The sequence below is a fragment of the Monodelphis domestica genome, chromosome 1 (genome assembly GCF_027887165.1).
Source record: "Monodelphis domestica isolate mMonDom1 chromosome 1, mMonDom1.pri, whole genome shotgun sequence".
NCBI lineage: Eukaryota > Metazoa > Chordata > Mammalia > Didelphimorphia > Didelphidae > Monodelphis > Monodelphis domestica.
The window spans coordinates 713052744-713077343 of NC_077227.1; the positions used below are offsets into that span (position 1 = coordinate 713052744).

General features: G+C 37.7%; 1 protein-coding gene across 14 annotated transcripts in view; it reads left to right on the top strand.

Annotated features, from left to right (window-relative positions):
• PKD1L3 (polycystin 1 like 3, transient receptor potential channel interacting) overlaps window positions 1–24600 on the top strand; it is a 94503-nt gene that overhangs the window by 59639 nt on the left and 10264 nt on the right. For 13 of the 14 annotated variants that reach the window (XR_008917774.1, XM_056824238.1, XM_056824251.1 and 10 more), the window contains 13 exons: window positions 1630–1731; window positions 2226–2404; window positions 3581–3727; window positions 6207–6409; window positions 7230–7432; window positions 9005–9188; window positions 9951–10143; window positions 10235–10469; window positions 12166–12294; window positions 12542–12641; window positions 14094–14237; window positions 15129–15314; window positions 24112–24427. Coding sequence is in view for 13 of the 14 variants with exons in the window: in XM_056824238.1 (XP_056680216.1) it covers window positions 1630–1731; window positions 2226–2404; window positions 3581–3727; window positions 6207–6409; window positions 7230–7432; window positions 9005–9188; window positions 9951–10143; window positions 10235–10469; window positions 12166–12294; window positions 12542–12641; window positions 14094–14237; window positions 15129–15314; window positions 24112–24427 (2321 nt within the window). In the remaining variant the exon portion in view is untranslated. The remainder of the gene's footprint in view (window positions 1–1629; window positions 1732–2225; window positions 2405–3580; window positions 3728–6206; window positions 6410–7229; window positions 7433–9004; window positions 9189–9950; window positions 10144–10234; window positions 10470–12165; window positions 12295–12541; window positions 12642–14093; window positions 14238–15128; window positions 15315–24111; window positions 24428–24600) is intronic. The other variant, XM_056824210.1, reaches the window with a different exon arrangement.

Below are 24600 nucleotides of genomic sequence, written 5' to 3' on the forward strand. Positions count from 1 at the left end.
ACAATGATCCAGGACAATTCTGAGACTTATGAAAAAAGAATGCTAACCACCTCCAGAGAAAGAACTGTGAGAATAGAAATGCAGATAAAAACATAGGATTTATCCCTTGTTTATTGGGGTATCTTGGGGGGGGTGTTATAATATTATTCACTTACAAAAAGGGTTGTTGTGAGGATCAAATGAAAATAATATGGTAAAGTGCTTTGTAAACCTTAAAACGGTGTAAAGTGCTAGCTATTGTGGTTATTATTGTTATTATTTTGACAAGAGTACCTTTGTCAGATCATAGATCTGGAAGAAACTTTAGAGATTATTTAGTTTACTCCCTTCTTTCCTTTTACATATGTGGGAAACTGAGGCTCTGAAAGTTGAAATGACTTCCCCAGGTTAACTCCATAGGACGAGAGTGCATTGAACTCAGGTCTCCATCCTCCAAGAACAGGGCTTGTGCCATTATTCAGCAGAGAGGAAGGACATTTCCCTTTTTTCTGACTTTATAACTTAGGAAATGGCTCCTGTTCCCCTACAAATTTCAGGGAGTCTATGAATTTGGATGGAAAAATATTACACCTTTCTTTTTCACTATCCTCTAACTGAGATTTGACACTGACTTCCATTTTTTAAAAAGTATTTTGAGGTGTCCATAAGCTTTACCAGACACTCAAAAGGACGCATAACACAAAAAAAGATTTTAAAACCTCTCTTTTTTGTAATATGTCTGCCTGGATTTGGAGATAGAAGACCAGAATTAAAATTCTGATGCATTATTTAGCTTGTAACTTTAGGCAAGTCCCTTAACTTTTAAAGCTTCAGTATCCTTGTTCATAGAATAAGAATAATGCAACTTCATAGGGTTGTTGGAGGAAAGTCATTTGGAAATCACCAGATGCCACAGATTTATTGTTATTTATTATTATCCTCATTCATGCAAAGATGTGTGTAAACAAATATGCACTTATTTGTTTTTAAAAATAAGAATCTGGGAGCAGCTGGGTGGCTCAGTGGATTGAAAGTCAGGCCTAGGTTCAAATCTGAGCTCAAACACTTCCCAGCTGTGTGAGTCATTTGACCCCCCATTGCCTAGCCCTTACCACTCTTCTGCCTTGGAGCCAATATACAGTATTGATTCCAAGACAGAAGGTAAGGGTTTAAAAAAAAAAGAATATTTTTCTAATACAAATAACCACCTAAATTTATGTTTTGCCATTTTTATGTTTTGTTTCTTTTGTAAAAAATTCTGAATTTTACAAATAGCAAATAAGATGGGCATTTCCTTTCTATCTGGTTTTCTTACCATGGGACACTGTCCCTAATATTTTGATAGTTCTCAAATTAACATAAAAATTCAATCATCAGTGATGAAGAATCAAGTGATGCTATGGGTCTAATATAGACTTCAGCTCTTTATTGCTATGGTAACTTAAATACACAGTAAATATGTAGAGAGATAGCTCTAGATAGCCAGTCTTCCTTATCTCCTAGGGCATATTTCCTACATGACACTATACTTCTGCCCTGACTCTTTTTATCAATAATTCTGTGGCAGTAAGTTTTACCCATTTCTATTTTGGGGAAAAGTTATTTTAAGGGAATACTAGAATATTTTTTCTGGTCTTGGTCACCCTACAGATGAAAGTCACCATCCTGGCAGACAATTATCCCAACTCTCAATCTCATTACCTCATTCAAGTCTTTACTGGGTATCGTAGAAGGGCAGCTACAACAGCCAAGGTGAGACAAACGTTCTTCATTATCGCATGTGCCCTCTTTTGCCCCCTAATACCTTGCTCCTGGGGTATTGCAATAGTCTGCTCCCTGGTGTGTCTGCCACAAATCTCCATTTAGCCACCAAAGGGATTCTTTAAAATTTTATTTAATTTTTAAATTTTTTTCCATGGTTACATGATTCTTGCACCAAAATGATTTTAACCAAAATGTTGGTCCAACCATGTCACATTCCTCCTCTGTCCTACTTCATAAACTCCAGTGGCTCCCTAGCACCTTCAGGCTCAAATATAAAATCTGCTGTTTGGCATTAAAAGCCCTTCATAACCTATCCCTCCCTTCTGTCTTGGAATTGATATTAAGTTTTGAAAAGGGCTAGGCAATATGGGCTAAGAGACTTGCCTAGGGTCACACAACTAGGAAATGTCTAAGACTAGGACCGAACTCCAAATGTCAAGTATTAGAAGCTCTTGTCTCAATCTTCCTTTCTCCAATTCAAGGTTGTTCTCATCCTTTATGGGTCAGAGGGACGGAGTGATCCTCACCACCTGAGTGACCCCCAGAAAGTTGTCTTTGAACGAGGGGCACAAGATGTCTTCCTTCTCACCACCAGAATCCCACTAGGGGAGTTGCATAGCATCCGACTCTGGCATGACAATTCTGGCACCAGCCCATCCTGGCAAGTATTTTCTTTTTTATTCAGGTTGGTTTTCTTCTATGTGCATTACCAACATCTTGGAGAAGAGACCAGCACAGATTTGCGATTAAAAAATGATGATACTGGGAGCCAAGGACTGATAAAATGAGTAGCTGTTTGGAAGGGGAGTAACTATCAGTCAAGAAAAAGTTAAGATTTACAACAGTGTTTCTGACTATTTTATGGAGAAGACCTGCTTTTAGTTCTCCTGAAACCTAAAAATTTCCAAAATCTCTTTCCCCTTACCTCCTGGCACATAAGTGCTTAATAAAACTATGTGTAGGTGGGGAGATGTAGCTATCCAGACATGAAACTGTGTAGTCAATGAGATGTGCATAATCCAGGCTTTTTCCATGTAACAGAGTGTGGATGGAAGTTTTTATACATGGAGCAAATAACAGAAAAATATAGCCATAATTGAGGTAAGGGTGAGGCAGCAGCAATGGCAGAAATCCCAACGATTCTTCTGAAGAAATTTGGGCTGAGAAGAAAGAAGGTGGGAAGCCACAGAAAGAATGTGCTGCCTTGGTGAAGGTCCATCTGATCAAGATAGGACAAGAAGAATGGGAGCCAGTTGGTAGCTTATTTTAACCAATTTTGTTTGCTAACCAGGAGCTAAGGCCAGCAGTTTCTTTGCTACTCATCTGCAAGTACTGTCCAGTCTTCTAAATTCAGCACCTGGGATAAAACCCTAATCCTTCAGCCTTTAGGTCAAGGCTTCCATGAACCATTTCCCAGTAGATATTCCCATTAGATTAGTGTTCCCCTCTTAGATAGTAAAGGGTTCCTCTGGGGATAGGAAAAGATCAGGACCTGATTGGAGATGCAAATGGTGGTTATTTTTCTTAGGACCAAAGGACAGAGCTAGAAGGGCTCTTGAAGATTATTTAGCCCAACACCTTCATTTGATAGATGAACTGAGACCCAGAGAATTTGAATACATTTCCCCATTTATGCTGAACCCAAGCTGGGAGTCAAACCTTGGACCTCTCAACAAATTCAAGGCTGATTTCCACAGCACGCCAGGGTTCACTTTGGGCTTTCAGTGACAGTGCCGTCATGACATGGGCTCATCACGGATAGGTCAAGTCCACCTCTTTTGTATTCAGTAAACAGGTGATGTTAACTCTAATAATGTGATGCTCTGTTTCATGACAGGTATGTAAACCAAGTAATTGTCAGTGATTTGGTCACAAGGAAGAAGTGGTATTTCTTATGCAACTGTTGGCTGGCCGTTGACCTGGGTGAATGCCAAAAGGACCAGGTTTTCACATCAATCTCAAAGAAAGAACTCTTTTCCTTTAGGTATTACTGATAAATAACAACCAACACTGAATGCTGTCAAATATCATCTGTAATGTTTCCAAGGCCCTCAGGTGTCTCACTCCATCCTTTTGGCTACTGCTATGATTTCTGCAATAGCTCCTATCTCTAATGGATATATCTACTTCCTTTCGGTTCACGAGACCTTCAGGATCTTACCTGAGATCTCTATAAAGGCACTGAACATATTTTTATAATGGATTTATATAGAATACAAATACTGTAGACATCTTAAATGCAGTGTGTCCAAAACAGAATCCATGACCTTTCCTCCCAAACCCTTCTTTACTACTTCTCTATTATTGTCAAGTTACTTAATTTTTAAAATTTTATCTGTCCTTCAATAATTTTGAACTTTGTCCATTGTATTTGACTTGAGTTTCCTACCTTCAGTGTTGTTTTCTTTTATACTATTGTAGCCTATAGCCCTTGTGTTTATTGTTCCTTTGGCCCCGGTATATTGGGCCATATAAATCTTCATGTTTTTTTCTGAATTCGTCCTATTTTGTTATTCCATAATAAATCATAATTTCTTCAACCATTAAAAAAATTATCCTTCTACTCCCACAGGGCTTACAACCAAGGAACCCTCCTAGACTACTTCTATCTCTCACCCTCCATATCCAAGCTATTCCCAAGGTCTTTTGATTTCCCCTTTGCAAAAATCTCCAAAGAGATCCCATCTTTGCTCTTGACACTTGTCATCACAATGGCACAGAACTTCAACTTGTCAAGCTTTGACTAAAGCAATAAAACCCACTGAATGGCCTTGTCATGAATATTTTTCCATTCCATCTTCTTCCACTCAGCTGTCAAAGTGATTTTCTTAAAGCACAGCTCATTCCTCCACTTAGTGAACTCCATCAGCTCCCTATGGCCACCAGGATCAAATATAAACTCCTGATTGTGTTTTAAAAGTCTTTATGGGGGCAGCTGGGTTGCTCAGTAGATTGAGAGCCAGACCTAGAGATGGGAGGTCCTAGGTTCAAATCTGGCCTCAGACACTTCCCATCTGTGTGACCCTGGGCAAGTCACTTGACCCCCATTGCCTAGCCCTTACCACTCTTCTGCCTTGGAGCCAATACACAGTATTGACTCCAAGATGGAAGGTAAGGGTTTAAAAAAAAAGTCTTTATGGCCTGTCCATCCATCCTCCTTACCATTGTTCTTACACTTAACAATTTTTCTCTTCCTTGGCGATCCAGTGACAGTTGACCTCTTTGTTGTTCCTCAAACAAGACACTCTGTCTTGTCTAGGCATTTTCATTGATGATTCCCCCATGCTTGGAACATTCTTCCTTATCTCTGCCTTCTGGCTTCCCTGTCTTTCTTCAAGTTCCAGCTAGAATGCCACCTGCTATGGGAAGCTTTTTCCAATCTGCGTTAACTCTAGTGCCTTCCCTCTGTCGACTCTCTCCAATTAATCTGTCTATAGCTTGTTTCTTCATAATCTTTTGCACGTTGTCTCCCCCATTAGACTGTGGGCTTCTTGGGGATTGGGACTTTTTGCCTTTTTTGGTATCACCAGAATTTAGTACAGAGCCTGGCATATAGTAAAGTAGTTAATAAATGTTTACTCACTGCCTGACGTGTTTAAAGCCCAAGGAAAATGAAGGTGGGATTAAGTCAGTCTGAAAGCATGAAAGGAATTTAGAGTTCTTGCCTCTCCTTTCTAGTTTTGTTTTTTTGTTGGGTCTTTTTTTTTGGTATAATTTTCATAATAATTTGTATTCATGAGGGAATGCTGAGTAAGTATATCTGAACAAATAGTCCCTTGTCTTTTCTTAGCCTATTCAAGAGAAGAAAGAGAAGCAAAAATTAGAGGTAAGAAGTGAGGAATGGGGATGAGATTAATTCATACTTTTGAACTCTAGTGATTTTTGAGCACTGATTGAAAGGATGAAATAAAAGAGCTTTATCTTCATAATATGAAATATGGTGCTAGGTGGTGCAGTGGATAGAGTGCTGGGTCTGGAATCAAGAAGACCTGAGTTCAAGTCCAGCCTCAAGCACATAATAGCTGTGTGTCACTGGGTACAACTTAAACTCTATCTGCCTCAGTTTTCTCATCTATAAAATGAAGATAATAGAACCTGCCTTCCAGAATTGGGAGGATAAAATGAGATAGTATTTGTAAAGTGCTTTGCAAACCTTAAACTGCTCTATAAATGCTAGTTATCATGGTCATCATTATTATTACATGAAATAGTGGACATTTTTATAGCATTTTAACATTCAAAGAGTGCAGTACGTACAGCACTTATAAAATTGAGGTCCATAGAGGTTAGGTGATTTGTCCTTGGTCTCAGAGGTAGAAAGGGTTAGAGGTAAGATTCAAATCCATCTCTCCTGCCTCCAAGCCCAGCAATCTTTCCATTCTGTGCCCCAAAACCTCCCGTTCCTAAAAATGAGTGAAAGGATCGAACCTATTGGTTTCTCATCTCCTGTGTTCTCTTTTCAGAAATTTATATTCCTCCATGATTGTAGAAAAATTCACACAAGATCACCTGTGGTTGTCAATGGTGACCCTCAGCCCCTGGAACCAGGTCACAAGGGTCCAAAGACTTTCTTGTTGCATGACCCTTCTAATTTGTAACATGGTTATCAACATCATGTTTTGGAAACTGAGGAGCACCAAGGAGGACAGGACGGGACAGGATAGGGGTAAATCCAGCCAGGACCCTAATACTCTACTTCAATTCCTCCTTTCTTTTATAGCCTGGTAGCAAAACATTCTGAAAGGGTTTCTCTGTTCTCATCTCCTTTTATTTATTAGCATTTCCTTAGAGCTTTATATACCCTGTGAGGTAAGGGTATCTACTACTACTCTGTTCAATTTATAGATAAGTAAACTAAGCCTGAAAGAGATTAAGTAGTTTGCCCAGAGTCACACAGGTGGTTATGGGAATATTTGAATCTGTGGTTTCCTGACTTTATGTTCAGCACTCTCTCTTAGCTACCAACAGAGAGCAACAAGTTCTTTGAACTCTTCTATCTCCAGCCAAATCTGTAATAAAGAAAGCTGCTATATACGAATTTTTAAAAATTTCATTTTATTTCCCTATTGACTTAACAAACACCAAATAAAATGAGCATTCCAATATATTGTACAACAAAGGAGGGGGCAGCTAGGTGGCTCAGTGGATTGAGAGCCAGGCCTAGAGATGGGAGGTCCTGGTTTCAAATCTGACCTCAGACACTTCTTAGCTGTGTGACCTTGGGCAAGTCACTTAACCCCTATTGCCTAGCCCTTACCACTCTTCTGCCCTAGAACCAATAAATACATAGTATTAATTCTAAGACAGAAGAGAAGGGTTTAATAAAAACAAACCCACAAGGAAGGACTGATTCACAATATTGATTCTAAGGTGGAAGGTAAGGGTTTAAAAAAAGAAAGTAACTAGATGTGACCTGGAAGGTAGGAATGTTTTTATGGTGGTGTTATTGTGCATAGTACAGCTGAGTACTGTTTGTCTTCCTTCAGTTGGACCTTTTGCTGTGACCTTGTCTGAATTGTTCATCAGCATCCAAACTGCTTCCATCCTCTTCCCTATCAATCTTATCATTGGGAGAATCTTCCCACTGATTCTGCCACAGGAGAAACTTCCACTTCATCTCTTTCCCCCTGAGGCCTCTTTCACCTCAGACACATCTTTGGGGTCTGTAACTACTCAAAAAATAATTGAGGTAAGTTCTGAGCCACATGAATAGATCTCTCCTTTTCGATCACACCAGAAATCTGAGGTGAGGCCATCAGGACTTTGTTCCAGAAGCACTAACATTTAGGGGGTGAAAAAATCTGAAATGTTTGCAAAATACCATGCAATTTCCAAATTGTTGCATTTATATTTTAATAACATTTTCACTCTTCTGTGGCACAAAATCAACTGAGGTTAGTATTTTAGTAGCAAGAGTAGTTATTTAGAATAGGAAATTACCAAAGATAAATTTCCCCACCCATACCCACACCTTCAATGTTTTAGGATCCCTGGGCCGGATTAGAATCAGTTTCTGTAAAAAACCAAAAAATATAACAATGGGAAAACAGTATTTACTGGCAAAAGGGGGAGATATTTTAATGGATGTTTCTAAAGTTCAAATAGAGCTCTGACCTGTCAGAAAAGGAACAAGACGTCTTAATTAAAAAAAAAATTGAACTCTATACTCGACTTCTGGATGCAAATGTTGCCTTTCTGAAGACTCACCAACAATTGATTTAGAGACATTATGAACTTCCCAGCCAGTGTGGACAGTGTGCTCAAGTACTCATTATCTAATTACTACCCCTAATTTTTTTTTTATTGTTTGTAGTAAAGCATTCAAAGCCATTGTTTGTTTGTTTTAAGAACCTTTACCTTCCATCTTAGAATCAATATTGTGTTTTTGTTCCAAGGCAGAAAGCAGTAAGGGCTAGGCCGTGGGGGTTAAGTGACTTGCCCAGGGTCACACAGCTAGGAAGTGTCTGAGGCCAGATTTAAACCCAGGACCTCCCAACTCCAGGCCTTACTCTTGATCCACTCAGCCACTAGTTGCCCCAAAGCCATTGATTTATATGTTCTTCATAAGCTCTTAAGACATACTAGCCGCAGGATTTGGAACTCACAAAATGACATATTCTATAAATATCTTCTTTAAAACAAAATGTCCTCCTTATCACCATCTCAGGAAAGAACCCTTGTGGTCTTTGGGGATGAAATTATTAAACCAATAATAATGCACATGTGGGTGTTTATTCACAGACTCGTCAAACCCCAATGTTCAAGCCCATACAAACGTTAGCTATTTTAGTTCGTGCCCTCCAACACACAAGCAGATTCTCTGATTTCAAATGTGTATCTTTCTCCACCAGACACAAACCAGATCCAAGTCCCAGCTCTGGCATTTAGTAGCTGTGGACCTCGAGCAAGGAAGCCCCTGTGCTTTCTGACCTGTAAAATAGGGATGATATTTACAGCTGCTCCCTGCGCTGGTGCCTAGGAGGAAAGGACATTGGAGTTTACATCCTGCCTTGGACCCTTAGGAGCTGTGTGCCCTTGGACAAGTGCCTCAACCTCAGTTCCTTCTGTTATGGAGGGAGCTGGACTGAGGCCCCTTCCAACTTAATATATGATGACGAAGCACCATCCCAGACTTTTTTCCACAACAAAAGGCACAGCTTTACTCTTTAGGGTTTCTTCTGACACCTTGGGTAGGATGGCTCTTAATTTAGGGAAAAGATGCAGGGGCCACTAACTTTTTTCATCTTGAATCCACTTTCAGGAGTTAAAGGAAACAGTGGGATTTTTGCACATGAAAAATGCATGCTTGCCTACAGAGTGGGAAGGCTCCAGCTGGAGTTCTGACAGTGTTACAGAACTCATCAAAGTGTTGTCAAGCCTCATTCGTTGTCATCTAGAAAGGCGAGGAGGTCAATGGCAGCAGACAGGGTCCTCTCTTGAAAATGGTAAAGTGCTTTTTTTAATGAGCTGGCCCCTTTTCTCTCCTTTCCTTCCCACTGTTTCTGGCCACTTACCTACCTAGAAGAGTCATTTTACCTCTTGCTGGTTTTAATTCTTTGAGCCCAGATCTCTTGATTAGATATTCCAATTACTGAAAAAACACATTTTTCCACTTTGAACAAGGATTTTTTTCTAAGGCTATGAAGTAGTGTTGATAATGATTCCATTGAAATATCTCCTGGGATCACAGGAGATCAATTGTCCTACTTCTTCTAGGAAATTATAGCCACTCCCTATTTATTTCCGGTGACTGTTAAGATCATATGATTAAGGCAATTAGTTCTGGGACAAATTCGATTCTCACAATGACTATCTTAGTATATTTCCCGTATAAAGTGTCCCTACAAATAAGATCCTGCGAGGTTGTCTTTTGACATGCCTTGGCACAGGCTGCCAAGTATAATGGAAATGCCCTCTCTTAGAATTCCCAGCTTCCTTCAACTCTCAGACTATCCCCACTCAGTTTTGCATCTGTATTCCCAATTCCTGGCACATTATAGGTACTTAATAAATTTGTACTGATTGGAGGGGGAAAGTGTAGTTTCTTTAATCATTTTAAATCCTTGGTGTCTTTGAGCTCCTTAGAGTTGAATGACTGTTGAAAAGCACCAAGTACAGCTCATCAAAGGTAGAAAGGAAATTTTAACTTAATTGAAGCCCTCCATCTTTGAGAAGTATGCTCACATCCATATGGAATGTGCTTTCAGAAGTTCCAGAAAACCTCCGCAATTTAAATCATTACCTGCTTAAAGTTCTGGAGAGACTGCAATTTCTGTGCAGTACACTTGTGGCAAGCCCAACCAGAAAGGCCCCTGACGTCCTATATTCTGTGAGCCAGCTGGAAAGACTCAGGGAGCTGGTAGAAACTCAGATTCTTTCCATGGCACAGGGCTCATCCAGGTAAAAGTATCCTTCCTGCCTGCTTGTTTCCTACTTTCCTCTTTCTATATCATTTAATGCAAGATTCTTGACCTCAATCTCTTCTCTTTAGTGATATCACAAGTTTCCCTATGCTGGACTCAGAGGAAGAAAAGCCTGCCTTCATGAACTCCCTCCCCAAATGGTCCATTTATATCTGTTGGCTTCTTCTGGGTGTTACAAGCCTAGTTTCTGCCTTTTTCACAGCCCTTTATAGCCTAGATTTGAACAGAGATCAAGCGACCAGCTGGGTCATTTCAATGGTACTCTCAATCCTGCAAAATATCTTCATAATTCAGCCAGTGAAAGTAAGTGGGAATTTATTAAAAATGACACTGTGACTGAAATTAATATGTAGTTTTAGTGCTATACCAGATTATGAAGATGTTTTATAAAACTAGTCAAAATATTATAATAGGAAAAGGCATGTGGCAGAATAAAAATCTAGAAAAGGAAGGGTTTCTTAATCTCAATTCCATGAACTTTAAATATATGTGTGCACACATATGTTTATAAAATAAGTTTTCTTTGTAATATTGAGTTAATTTTATGAATTTCAAAACATTGTTTTGAGAAGGGATCTACAGGTTTTACCAGATTGCTAAAGAGGTCTATAACAGAAAAATAGTTTAAAATCCCTGCTCTGTATGTACCCTTAACAGCAGTGTGATATAATGGATAGGGAGCTGACCTTGAGCTAGGAAGACTTAGGTTTAAGGGGAAAAGTTTTCTTAATTGAAATGAGGGGAGCAGAGCATTATGAAACCTAAAATCCTATTATTTGGTGGTAGTTAGAAATAGAAAATGCATGCAATGGAATAGACTAGATAAGCAAAAACAAAAGCAATTTAACAAAAAGTAGTTCATTTTGATAAATCCAATAACAAATTCAAGGGAAAGTGCTCCTATATTATAAGAACTACTTGGAAAACTGGAAACTAATTTGGCAGAAATTAGATTTAGACCAGCATCTTATACAACACTCTAAATGGACATTGACCTAAATACTAAAGGTTAGGTTAAAAAAAAAATAGAAGGAAGCACTTTTCATGATTATAGATGGGGAAGAATTGCTAAACTGAATAAAGAATAGAAGTGAAAATTAAAAACAATTTAATTAAAAAGTTTTTACACTAACAAAATCAATGTAGATTAAAAAAAGAAACTAAGTGGGGGGAAATTCTTTTAATCACTCTCACTGACAAAAATCTGGTATCTAAAATAAAGAGGGAATTGACACAAATCTATGAGCCTAAAACCCATTCTCTAATAAGTAAATTGTCAAAAGATATTAACAAATAGTTTCTATAAGAGAATTGTAAATTATTAATTCAATATGAAAACATGCTCTAAATAACTAATGATAAGAGAAACACAAATTAAGACAACACTGATGTTTTCAACTCACATTTTATAAAGTTCCTTTTAAAAGTCTATTTTTTAAAACTACCTGCCATTTATAGAGAGTTGTAAGGGAAAAAACTGGTTTCAAAGTCAATAAATATTTATTAAATATCTACTATATGAAAGGCACTGTGCTGCCCGGGACATATAGAGAAGGGAGAGAAGGGAAGTCTAGGCCCTCAAGGAGTTCACAGTTTAATGAGAGAAACAAAATGCAAACAACCTAAGTTCCAGGCCTGATTCTGATACATGCTGACTATGTGACCTAGGCTAGTCACTTAAGACTCTTGCAGCTTTAGGCAACAAGATTATTAGTTGCAGGGAAGGTGCCTACTTTTATTGGTAGGAGATTACTCACCAGGATTTCTGTAAACCAGTGAAACCATAGGTAGATTCACTATTGAGTCATTGACAAAACTGCCAAATTAACACAGCTTGACAGCCCTACACCTCCAAAGGAGCTTGGTTATTCTCTATATTGGTACAATTAATGCTGGCATTTGAAAAGGGGGAAAAAAAGATGCCAAGATTACAGATATGCTAGACCAAATTAACTTTGGGTTTTTCTTTTTGCCAAATTATTTTTTCTTTTATGTTCAGTATCTGAACCTGGATGCTAGTCCTAATTCTACTACTAAACAGCAACTTCTACAAGTTATCACAAGCTGTCTACTTTCCTTCCAATATTGCAAGCTGTTCTATCAATCATGCTCAAGAGTTGTTCATAAGGTAGTGTGGAAGATAATATTCCCTTTACTCATTGGACATACCAAAGCACCTTTATTATGGACTTTATATTGATAGTTTACAAATAGTTAAATCAGATGCTTTTTAAGTTTGACACCAATAAATGTAATGAAAATAAAGATATTGGAATCCATTGATCATAACCAATTCTCATTTTGTCCAAAAATTTAAACTCCTGCCTGCTCCTATAATACCTATTCAGCAATAAATTTCATATTTTCTTGTACAGGTGATGATACTCACACTGTTCTTATCACTGTTGATGACAAGGTTATCATGGCACAACAAAGAAAAGGACCAACAGATGAGAAAGATCTTGGCTCTCCTAGGTAATTCCTTCAAGACTTAGCAAAAGTCCTGCCTTGTGCAGGAGCCTTTTCCCATCCTCCTTAACATGAGTGTCTTCCCGCTGAGAGGACCCCCAATTTATCTTGTACATGGTCCATTTGTTTATTGTTTCCTCATTAGGCTGTGAGCTCCTTGAGGGAATGTCCTTCGTTGTAGGTACTTAGCAACATACTTGATACATGTTCAGTCATATCCATTTGGAGTTTTCTTGGGAGTGATTTGCCATTTCTTTTTCCAGATGTTTTTATGAATGAGGAATCTGAGGCAAATAGAGTTAAATAACATGGTTGAATCCTACAGCCAGTAAGTGTGTTATAAGGATAATTTTAGGGTTGTGACCTAATCTAAATTAATTTGGTCTCCAGAGAAAATTCCAAATAAAATACCCAAGTCAGTTTGGAAATTTATGGTGATTTTAATTAATATAGAGGGAAGGAATTAAGGAGAAGAGACAGAAGAGGGTATAGGATTTCTCCTGCCTGGCCTGTGCCAGAGGGAGTTCAAAAACCTCCACCACAAGGTCTTTGAAGAAGATTAGAGGCTTTTCTAAGAGGATAGTGTTTGGAAGGTAAAGGAGAAAAGAAGCAGCCCAAACTCTGAGAGAGCTCAGTGAAGATGCCTCACCTGAACTAGGCTACTCAGCTTCTCCCAGTATAGTATCAAGGAAAACTCACCGCCAAACCAGACGATAGCTGCCACCACGCCAAGATGCCGAAACGCTCAGCAAGCTGCTGCCAGAGCCACCTCTCCACCAAAAGAGGGGGAGAGAGGAAGTGATGCAAAATATGTAGATGGTTTTTACATCACTTTCCTATGTCTCACATGTACCAGTGGTAGCTTAAGCTTGACTTAGGACAGCCCAGGGGTCTGTCAGTTGTTTCCGATTTGTCATTTGCTAGCACATGTCTGTCATAGGCCATCCTCCTAAATACTTAATCCTTAAGTATGGGTGTATACATTCCTGTTTTTGTTAGACTAAGTAGGGTGGAGGACCAGATTTGAACTCAGTCTTCCTAGGTCCTGACCTGGTGCTCTATCTGCCACCAGCTGTCCCTTCTTCATGTATGTTAGGTGCCTAATAAGCACATGTTGAGGGACTGACTTCCAGTTGTACTATGCTAGCTCGATCAGTTACACTATAGCCAGGACATACTGAATTCAGATGGGAGACTCTCTAGCACATGTTATCAAGCCAAACCAATTTTCATTTTATCTTAATTATCAAATCAAACTGATTTTCATTTTGTCTTAGTATCCCCAGGACCTAGTAGTGTACCTCAAAACCAATAGCAGTCATTTAACAAATGCATACTGGGTTGGATTAAATTTATACATTTAAGGATCCTTCCTCCATCAAGGGTTAAATCAATCAGCATTTCACCAAAGTATGATGTTTCTTTTGCCTCCACCCTTCTTTTTTTTGTTGTTGATAGCAAGATGTCCCTCTTTGTCACCACCTGGTTTAAGAGATGAGAACAACCCTATCTACAGGGCCCCTGCCATAAACTGCTCAGTTAAAGCTCCAGAAAGAACCAGGAAAGAGAAACAACTGTTCCGAATGACAAGAGACATTTGTGGTATGAAAAAGAACATGGAAGGATGTTGAGGCAGCAACACGCTTCCAAATCAAACAGAAAAAAAAGCTGAGAAGGCATCTGTTTAACTCAAACACCTATCTATAATAAAGTTTAATAGGTAGAGAAGTCAAATGGAAATACTACTAATCAAGAGGGAGGGGCCACGTTTTATTTCTAACTCTGTTAATTCCTTGGACAAAAATTCATTTCTCTGTACCTCATTTTCCCTATGTGAAAAATAGGAATAGTAAGTCTTACTTATCTCACAGAAGAAAAATGAATTATTATAAAAGTACTTAGAAGTGTTTTTTTTTAAATACACTTAAAAAGGGGGCAGTTGGATGGCTTAGTGGATTGAGAGCCAGGCCTAGATATAGGAGATCCTGGGTTCAAATGTGGCCTCAGACACCTGCTAGCTGTGTGACCCTGGGCAAGTCACTTAACCCCCATTGCCTAGCTCTTACCTCTCTTCTGCCTTGGAACCAACACACAGTATTGATTCCAAGATGGAAGGTAAGGGTTCAAAAAGTATAAGATATTATGTTTATGATTTCCTTTCACTGTTATCAACCCAGCTGAAAACACATCCATAGATTTAGAAAGACAGGTGCTACCTTGTGACACCCCGCTTTGTGAATTCAGACATTATATATACATAGATAAATTATATAAAGCCTTGTAACAAACTCAACAATGGTACTGTTATATGGAAGATAGGAAACACTTTACTTCTTCTGGGGGAAAAACTATCTAGGGGGAGAATAGCAAATAGTCACAGGGAGAATCCTAGCAGGGAGTTTCAATTTCTTAGTATAGCTTGCAGATTGCTAAGAAATCAAGCACTCTTTCCTACAGCCTCTTATTCACTCATCTGATTTCTCTATCCAACAGTACAAATCCTCTTCCTTGTGGTGCTGATGATTTCCACTTATTCCGAGAGGAATTACAATAGTTTTTACTTCAATCAAGCCATCCGGAAGAGAATTAATAAGCATTTTGAAGAGATCAAGCTTATTAAGCACTTCTATCGATGGACTAACAACACCCTCATTCCTAACCTGTATGGGGATTACAGAGGTAAGAGTTACACGGTGGGGACTATGATTCTTGTATCCCCAACACCTAGCATGATACCTAGCCCATGATAGGTGCTGAATTAAATGCAGGGTGAACAATTGGTGTCATTAGTTCTTAGGTTCCCCATGTTTTCTCTCTTTTACATTTTTTTTTTGTTAATTCTTGGTTTTGTATCTCCTTCATTTCTCTTTTTAAAAATCCCTTGCTTTGTCTTAAAAATCAACACTAAATATTGGTCCCAAGTGGTAAGGGCCAGCCAACTGGGGTTAAGTGGCTTGCCCAGGGTCACACAGCTAGGAAATATCTTGAGACCACATTCCAACTCAGGACCTCCCATCTCTAGGTCTGACTCTCTAACCACTAAACCACCCTATCACATTCATTTCTTTCCTTCTTCACCCAAAGAATCATCCCTTATATCAAAGGATATAATGAAAGAGGGAAAAAAAAGGGGTAAGGGGAGAAAGCAGTTCATCAAAACACAATCAGCTAAGTTTGATGGTATACATGATGTGCTATATTCCTAGGCTCCTCTTTTCACCTCTATTCCACCTCTGCAAAGAAAGGGAAAAAAGAACATTGTCTCCACTTTTCCTAGAGACCAAACGTGATTATAGTTACACAACTTTCGGTTTCTACACTCTTGCGGTTGTAGTCATTATGTACGTTGTCTTCCTGGCTCTCATACTTCAGTTGTAACAGTTCACATCTCCTAAGCTCATTTCTTATGGAACAATAATGTTCCGTTACATTCATGTTTTGTTTAGCCATTCCACAGTTAATGCACATCTACTTTGTTTTTAAATCCTATTAAAATAAATGTGGTTGTATTTGGTATATAATAAGACCAGAAGGTACTATGACTTCCTTCTGGCTGGCTAAGGCCCTGTCAACGGCAACAGCATGGCAGCTCGTCATAGGTCAAGAGCTAAGATAAGCCAGTGCCTGGACAGCTTCGAGAACCAGTTAGCCCAGGTCTGGAAGCCAAGCAAAAGCACTGTGCACTTCCCACCTGGGTTTAAGAGCCCTCTTTGCCCACTGCCTTTCAAACGTCGTACCATGGTGACATTCAATTGGCTCTTCCCTGGTTCCATGGTTACATTGGCTCTGCTGTGTTGTCATTCACGCTGACGTTGACACCGGAGGACAGCAGCCTATGGCACATTACTCTGTGATGAGTAACACCCACCGTTCCTTGAGATAGGACTATTTTCCTTCACACAGAGTAAGGCTGAAGACTTTGTGCAACTCTGCTTCATTTAAATCCAATTTATGTGCCAAGTATAAAGACATTATCTAGTGATGTTATTTTGGCTCTCTTTGACAAAGTACAACAGCCAACAAACAATGTACTAGAGTTTATGGACCACCATTCACAAATATTGTATATTTGGAGATATTAAAGGTCAGCTGTTTCGGGTTAGGCTTCCCAGAGTGTGACTGCAGGTCTTTGGAATCATTGGAGGTTCAAGATCTGGTCCCAAGTTTCCTTGAGTTTAACTAAATTTTCTATAGTAACAACTTAAGATCACTCTTCTGCTATGGGTATCTGTTAATAAGGTGGAAGACTAAGCCACAACCTACCATTTTTAACCTTTTATATACTGCAATTCAACAAATGAGGACAGCCAGCTGCGACAGTGGATAGCATGCTGAGTCTACAGTCAGAAAGAGTCATCTTTCCAAGTTTGAATCTGATCTCAGACAATTCCTAGCAATGTGAACCTGGACTGGTCACAATCCTATTGGCCTTAGTTTCCTCATTTGTAATATAAGGTAGAGAAGGAAATGGCAAACTACTCTAGTATCTTTGCCAAGAAAATCCCATGTGGGGGGGTCAAGAAGAGTCAGAAACAACTGAAAAAGACTGAACAACAATTTGACAAATATTTATTAAGCTATGTGCAAAGCACTGTTACTTTAAAACTGGCAAGTATCTCCTTAAACATCTCTTCTGTGATTTAAAACAATCAACTGTTATTCTAAACTAAGTAGCCATCAACAAAAAAAATTCTAATACAGAAACATAATTAGAAAGATAATCCATAAATGATATTTGTTTTTTTTTATTTTATTTAGTCAATTTAGAATATTTTTCCTTGGTTACAAAAATCATGTTCTTTCCCTCACCTCCCCCAACCCCCTCCCATAGCCAGCACACAATTCCACTGGGTTCTATATGTGTCCTTGATCAAAACCTGTTTCCATATTATTGACGTTTACCTTAGGGTGATCATTTAGAGTCTACAACCCCAATCCTATCCCCATCAATCCATGTGATCAAGCAGTTGTTTTTCTTCTGTGTTTCTACTCCCACAGTTTTTCCTCTGAATGTGGATAGTGTTCTTTCTCATAAATCCTTCCAAATTGTTCTGGATCATTGCATTACTACTAATAGAGAAGTCCATTACATTTGATTGTACCACAGTATATCCGTCTCTGTGTACAATGTTCTCCTGGTTCTACTCCTCTCACTCTGCATCACTTCCTGGAGGTTGTTCCAGTTCACATGGAATTCCTCCAGTTCATTATTTCTTTGAGCATAATAGTATTCCATCACCAACATATACCACAATTTGTTCAGCCATTCCCCAATTGAAGGGCATCCCCTCATTTTCCAATTTTTGGCCACCACAAAGAGCGCAGCTATGAATATTCTTGTACATGTCTTTTTCCTTATTATCTCTTTGTGGTACAAACTCAGCAGTGCTATGGCTGGATCAAAGGGGCAGTCTTTTAGTGCCATTTGGGCATAGTTCCAAATTGCCCTCCAGAATGACTGAATCAATTCACAACTCTACCAGCAAGTATTAATGTCCCAACTTTGCCACATCCCCTCCAGCATTCATTACTTTCCTTAGCTGTCATGTTATCCAATCTGCTGGGTGTGAGGTGGTACCTCAGAGTTGTTTTGATTTGTGTTTGTCTAATTATAAGAGATTTAGAGCACTTTTTCATGTGCTTATTAATAGTTTTGATTTATCTTAAAATTGTCTATTCATGTCCCTTGCCCATTTATCAATTGGGAAATGGCTTGATTTTTTGTATAATTGATTTAGCTCTTTATAAATTTGAGTAATTAGACCTTCATCAGAGGTTTTTGTTATAAAGATTTTTTCCCATTTTCTTGCTTTTCTTCTTATTTTGGTTGCATTGGTTTTGTTTGTACAGAAACTTTTTAATTTAATGTAATCAAAATTATTTTACATTTTGTAATTATTTCTAACTCTTGCTTGGTCTTAAAATCTTTCCTTTCCCAAAGGTCTGACATGTATACTATTCTATATTCGCCTAATTTACTTATAGTTTCCTTCTTTATATTGAAGTCATTCACCCATTCTGAGTTTAATCTTGGTGTAGGGTGTGAGATGTTGATCCAAACCCAATTTCTCCCATACCGTCTTCCAATTTTCTCAGCAGTTTTGTCAAATAGTGGATTTTGTCCCCAAAGCTGGGATCTTTGAGTTTATCATAGACTGTCTTGCTGAGGTCACTTAACTCAAGTAGAATACACTGATCCTTTCTGTCTCTTAGCCAGTACCATATTGTTTTGATGACCACTGCTTTATATAGTATAGTTTGAGATCTGATACTGCAAGGCCACTTTCCTTCACATTTTTTCATTATTTCCCCAATTATCCTTGATCTTTTGTTCTTCTAAATGAACTTTGTTATGGTTTTTTTCTAATTCTGTAAAAGTTTCTTGGTAGTTCGATGGGAATGGCACCAAATAAGTAAATTAGTTTCGGTAGGATTGTAATTTTTATTATGTTATTATGTATATTATGTTAACTCATCCTACCCATGAGAAATTAATGTTTTTCCAATTATTTAGTGCATAAAGTGTTTTGTAGTTGTGTTCAAATAGTGTCTGTTAGTTTTGGCAGATAGATTCCTAAGTATTTTATATTGTCTAAGGTGATTTTAAATGGAATTTCTCTTCCTAACTCTTGCTGCTGAGATGTGTTGGAGATATATAGAAATGCTGATGACTTATGTGGGTTTATTTGTATCCTGCAACTTTGCTAAAGTTGTTATTTTGACTAGCTTTTTAGTTGATTCTCTAGGATTCTTTAAGTAGACCATCATATCATCTGCAAAGAGTGATAGCTTGGTCTCCTCACTGCCTATTTTAATACCTTCAATTTCTTTTTTTTTTCCTCTAATTGCTACTGTTCATGTTTCTAGTAATAATGTTAAATAATAGAGGTGATAATGGGCATCCTTGTTTCACTCCTGATCTTATTGGGAATGCTTCTAATTTATCCCCATTGCAGATGATACTTGCTGATGGTTTTAGTTATATAGTTTATTTTTCTTAGGAAAGGCCCTTGTATTCCTATACTTTCTATTGTTTTCAATAGGAATGAGTGTTGTATTTTGTCAAATGCCTTTCCTGCATCTATTGAAATAGTAATATGATATTTGTTGGTTTGCTTGTTGATATGGTCAATTATGTGAATGGTTTTCCTAATATTAAGGCATCCTTGCATTCCTGGTATAAATCCTACTTGATCATAACGAATAACCCTCATGGTCACTTGCTGGAATCGTTTTGCTAGTATTCTATTTAGAATTTTTGCATCTGTGTTCATTAAGGAGATTGGTCTGTAGTTGTCTGTTTTTGACCTGCCTAGCTTTGGAATCAGTACCGTTTTTGTGTCATAAAAGGAATTTGGTAGAACTCCTTCTTTGCTTGTTATGTCAAATAGTTTGTATTGTATTGGGATTAGTTTTCTTTGAATGTTTGATAGAATTCACTTGTGAATCCATCAGGTCCTGAGGATTTTTTCTTAGGGAGTTCTTCGATGGTTTGTTCAGTTTCTTTTTCTGATATGGGGTTATTTTAAGTATTCTATTTCTTCTTCTGTTAATTTAGGCAATTTATATTTTTATAAATATTCATCCATATCACTTAGATTGCCATATTTATTGCCATACAATTGGGCAAAACCATTTTTAATGATTGCCTTAATTTCCACTTCATTAGAGATGGTCTCCCTTTTCATCTATGATAGTTAATTTGGTTTTCTCCTTTCCTTTTTATTAGATTGACCAGTACTTTGTCTATTTTATTTGTTTTTTCAAAATACCAGCTTCTAGTCTTATTCATTAATTCAATAGTTCTTTCACTTTTGATTTTATTAATTTCTCCTTTCGTTTTTAGGATATCTAATTTAGTTTTCATCTGGGGATTTTTAATTTGTTCACTTTTAAGTTTTTTGATTTGCATGTCCAATTAGTTGACCTCTGCCCTCCCTAATTTGTTAATATATGAACTCAAGGATATAAATTTCCCCAAGTACTGCTTTTGCTGCATCCCATAGATTTTGAAAAGATGCCTCATCATTGTCATTTTCTTCAATGAAATTATTGTTTCTATGATTTTTTCTTTAGCCAATTTTGGAGAACCATATTATTTAATTCTAATTAATTTTTGTTTTGGCTCTCCATTTACCCTTACTAATTACTTTTATTGCATTATGATCTAAAAAGGTTGCATTTATTATTTCTGATTTTTTGCACATTTGCCATGTTTTTATGCCCTAGTACATGGTCAATCTTTGTGAATGTAACATGTGCTGCTGAAAAAGTGTATTCCTTTTTGTCCCTATTTATTTTTCTCCATTTATCTATTAACTCTAATTTTTCTAAGATTTCAATTCACTTCTCTTACCTCTTTCTTATTATTTTTTTCATTTGATTGATCTAGATTTGATAGAGGAAGGTTCAGGTCTCCCACTAGTATAGTTTTACTATCTATTTCCTCTTTCAACTCTACTAGTTTCCCCTTTAGAAATATGGATGCTATTATATTTGGTGCATACATGTTGAGTACTGATATTTCCTCATTGTGTATACTGCCTTTTATCAGGATGTAATTACCTTCCCTATCTCTTTTAATCAGATCTATTTTTACTTTGGCTTTGTCAGATATCATGATTGCAACTCCTGCCTTCTTTTTCTAAGTTGAGGTCCAATAGATTTTGGTCTAGCCTTTAGTTTTTACCCTATGGGTGTCTACCTGCCTCATGTATGTTTCTTGTAGACAACATATGGTAGGATTTTGGTTTCTAATCCACTCTTCTATTTGCTTTTGTTTTATGTATGAGTTAATTCCATTCATGTTCAGAGTTATGATTGCCACTTGTGTATTCCATTTTTATATCCTCTCCTAGTTCTGCCCTTTCTTTTGCTTTATCCTTTTAAACCAGTGGTTTGCTTTTACTTAGTCCTCCTAAACCCCACCATTATTATACTTCCCTTTCTGCCCCCCTCCCTTTTTGTTACCATCTTCTTTTTTTTTAAGGTCTATTAAGTTCCCTCCCCCCTTTTTGAACTCCCCGCCCCACTCCCCCCCTTAGTTTTTCCCTTTTCCCTTTCCCTGTAGGGTAAGATAGAATTTGAAACCCCAATGGATCTAAATACTCTTTCCTCTTATAATTGATTTCACTGAGTGTAAGGTTTAAGTATTATACATTAGCACTCTCTTCCTCTTCTACTTATAATATTCTTCCCCTCTCCTTCCCATGCACCTCTTTGTGTGATATAAATTATCCTATTTATTGTATTCCTTCAAGTTTCTCTTGGTACCATCTTCTATTCCCCCCTCCCTTTTTTTTTTTTGCATATCATCTCAGACCACTTATTACCCCAATCTCTACCTATTAATGATTCTTCTTAATACTGTAATAGTGAACATAATTTTTAGAGTTTACAAATATTTTTCTATATATTAATATAAACAATTTGATCTTATTGAAGCCCTTAAAGAAAATTTAAATTAAAAAAAAACTTTTTTGCCTTTCCCCTCTCTTATTTACCTTTTCATTTTTGTCTTGATTTTTGTGTTTGGATATCAAATTTTCTGCTTAGTCCTGGTCTTTTCTTTACAAATACTTGGAAATTCTCTATTTTGTTGAATGCCCAAATTTTCCCCTGGAAGTCAATTTTATAGTCAGTTTTGATGGGTAGGTGATCCTTGGTTGAAGACCTAATTCTCTTGCCTTTCTAAATATCATATTCCAAGCCTTGTAGTCCTTTAGTGTGGAAGCTGCCAAATCTTGTGTAATCCTGATTGGTGCTCCTTGATATCTGAATTGTTTCTTCTTGGCTTCTTATTAAATTTTCTCCTTGGCATGAATGCTCTTGAATTTGGCTATTATATTACTGCAGGTTGTCTTTTGAGAATTTAGTGTACAGGGTGCTCTATGAACTCTTTTAATGTCTATTTTGCCCTCTTGTTCAAGAACATCGGGGCAGTTTTCTTGGAAAATTTCTTTTGTAGTATGATGTTTATTCTCAAATTGTCTCTTCAATACCAGTTCTCATGATCAGTCATCTTCTCAGTGAGATATTTCATGTTTCCTTCTATTTTGTCAATCTTTTGACTTTGCTTTATTAATTCTTTCTGTTTTGCAAGATCATTGGCTTCCAATTGCCCAATTCTGGTCTTTAAAGACTGGTATTCTGCTACAATCTTTTGATTTTCTGCTTTAATCTTTTGATTTTTGCCTTTTCAGTTTGGTCTATGATGCTTTTCATGGCTTCCAGCTGTTTAATTTTGGTCTCCAGTTGGGAATTCCTGTCTTTTAAACTGTTACTTTCTTTTTGAACTATTTCCCACTTTTCTTGCCACAATTCATCCATCTTTCTCATAAGCTCAGATTTAAATTCAAGAGCTTTTGGCCAATTTCCATTTTTTTCTGGAAGGTTTGGATGCATTTATTTGTTCATCCACTTCTACCATTTCCTCTGTAGTCTGGATTTTTCCTCCATAAAAATTACCTAGGGTCAATCCCTTCTTGTTCCTCTTGGTATCAGGAGGTTGTTTTACCTGGGCATTGTTTGCCATCACTATGCTGATTTTTCCTTCCCTTTCCAGTCAGAAGTCTGAGAAGGGCAGGCTCTCTGTGTATGGAGCTAAGGAGTGAGGTGTTTGCCTGAGTCCACCTCTTGAGAATTCGAAGGTTCTATGGTTTGCCACCTGCCCTTGCCTGTGCTATCTCTGCGCCCAAGGTCTATACTCTCCAGTCTGCTAGGGTCTTAAGTCTAGTCGCTCTCAGGGGTAAGTCCTTGGTGGTATTGGGCAGCTGCCAAGGACCTAGAGGTGCCCCTCACTCACTCACTGACTCTAGCACACTGTTTGGGGTGGGGGAGGGCTGATCAGCTCATGCTTTGATGGAAGCTATTCCCCCCCCCCCATAGTGTGGAAATGCTCAAATCCCACGTACCTTCAATGCTGCACCCCACTATGAAGTCCCTTCGTGCATATGAATTTGGGATTTTTGGCCTTTTGAGGTAGTATTTATCAGTAGGAGATGAGAAGAGGAAGAGTCCTGCATTGACACTGCTGCCATATTTACCTGAAAGTCGAAATTTGTTTCTTAAATGTATAATTTCAACAAACTACCAATAAAAATGTCTTCTGTGTAGTTATTTGTTGCTGTTAATTTGTTACATAATTGATGGTTATATATTGTTCACATTCTTTTCTTAACTGTCACTTTTTGTCTTCTCACATTTGTTTTCTTCATATTTGCCATTAGAGTACAATAATTATTGGTCATATTCATATACTCAGAAATTTCCCAAACATTGGACACATGGATTTTTTGTAGTTTCATATTAATGTTATTACAAGTGATCATTTTTTCATTTGATTAGTTTCTTTATAAAATGTTACTGAAATCTTCAGGATTAGTGGTACAATTCCCATTGCTCCAGGTTTTCCAATTAACTGTCTAGTGCTATCTTCTCCCACTTAACTAGATGCTTTAATGAATTTTTTCTCTAGGTTTTATTGCTGATGGAAATTCCTTCCTTGTAAGCGACATCCAAATTCGCCAGATCCGCATTCCTGATATTGTGCTCTTTCCAAATAAAATTTCTCCTAGCAAACAAATGAAGTCCTATTATCAACATCATGAGGAAGATCAAAAGAATTATGGAGTTAACTGGGCCCCTCTTGATCTAAATAGCACAAAAGACAGCATTTGGTGTTATCAAAGTGAGGAAGCCTTAGATGGATATCCTATTGAAGGACAGTTTGCTATCTACTCAGGAGGAGGCTATGTTGTTGCCCTTGGGAACAGCTCTGAGGATGCTAAGAGGTAAGCAAATCTGAACAAAGGCTCTGGGATGTGGCTTTCTATCCATTCTTGAGATTGGGCATTTGAGAGCCATCAAAATATACTGTAAATCCAGGTTGACAGATACCTTGTCTATTTCCTTTGCTAATACTGTTTCAGGGACTTTACTTCTTTTTTCATGGAAATTTAACTTT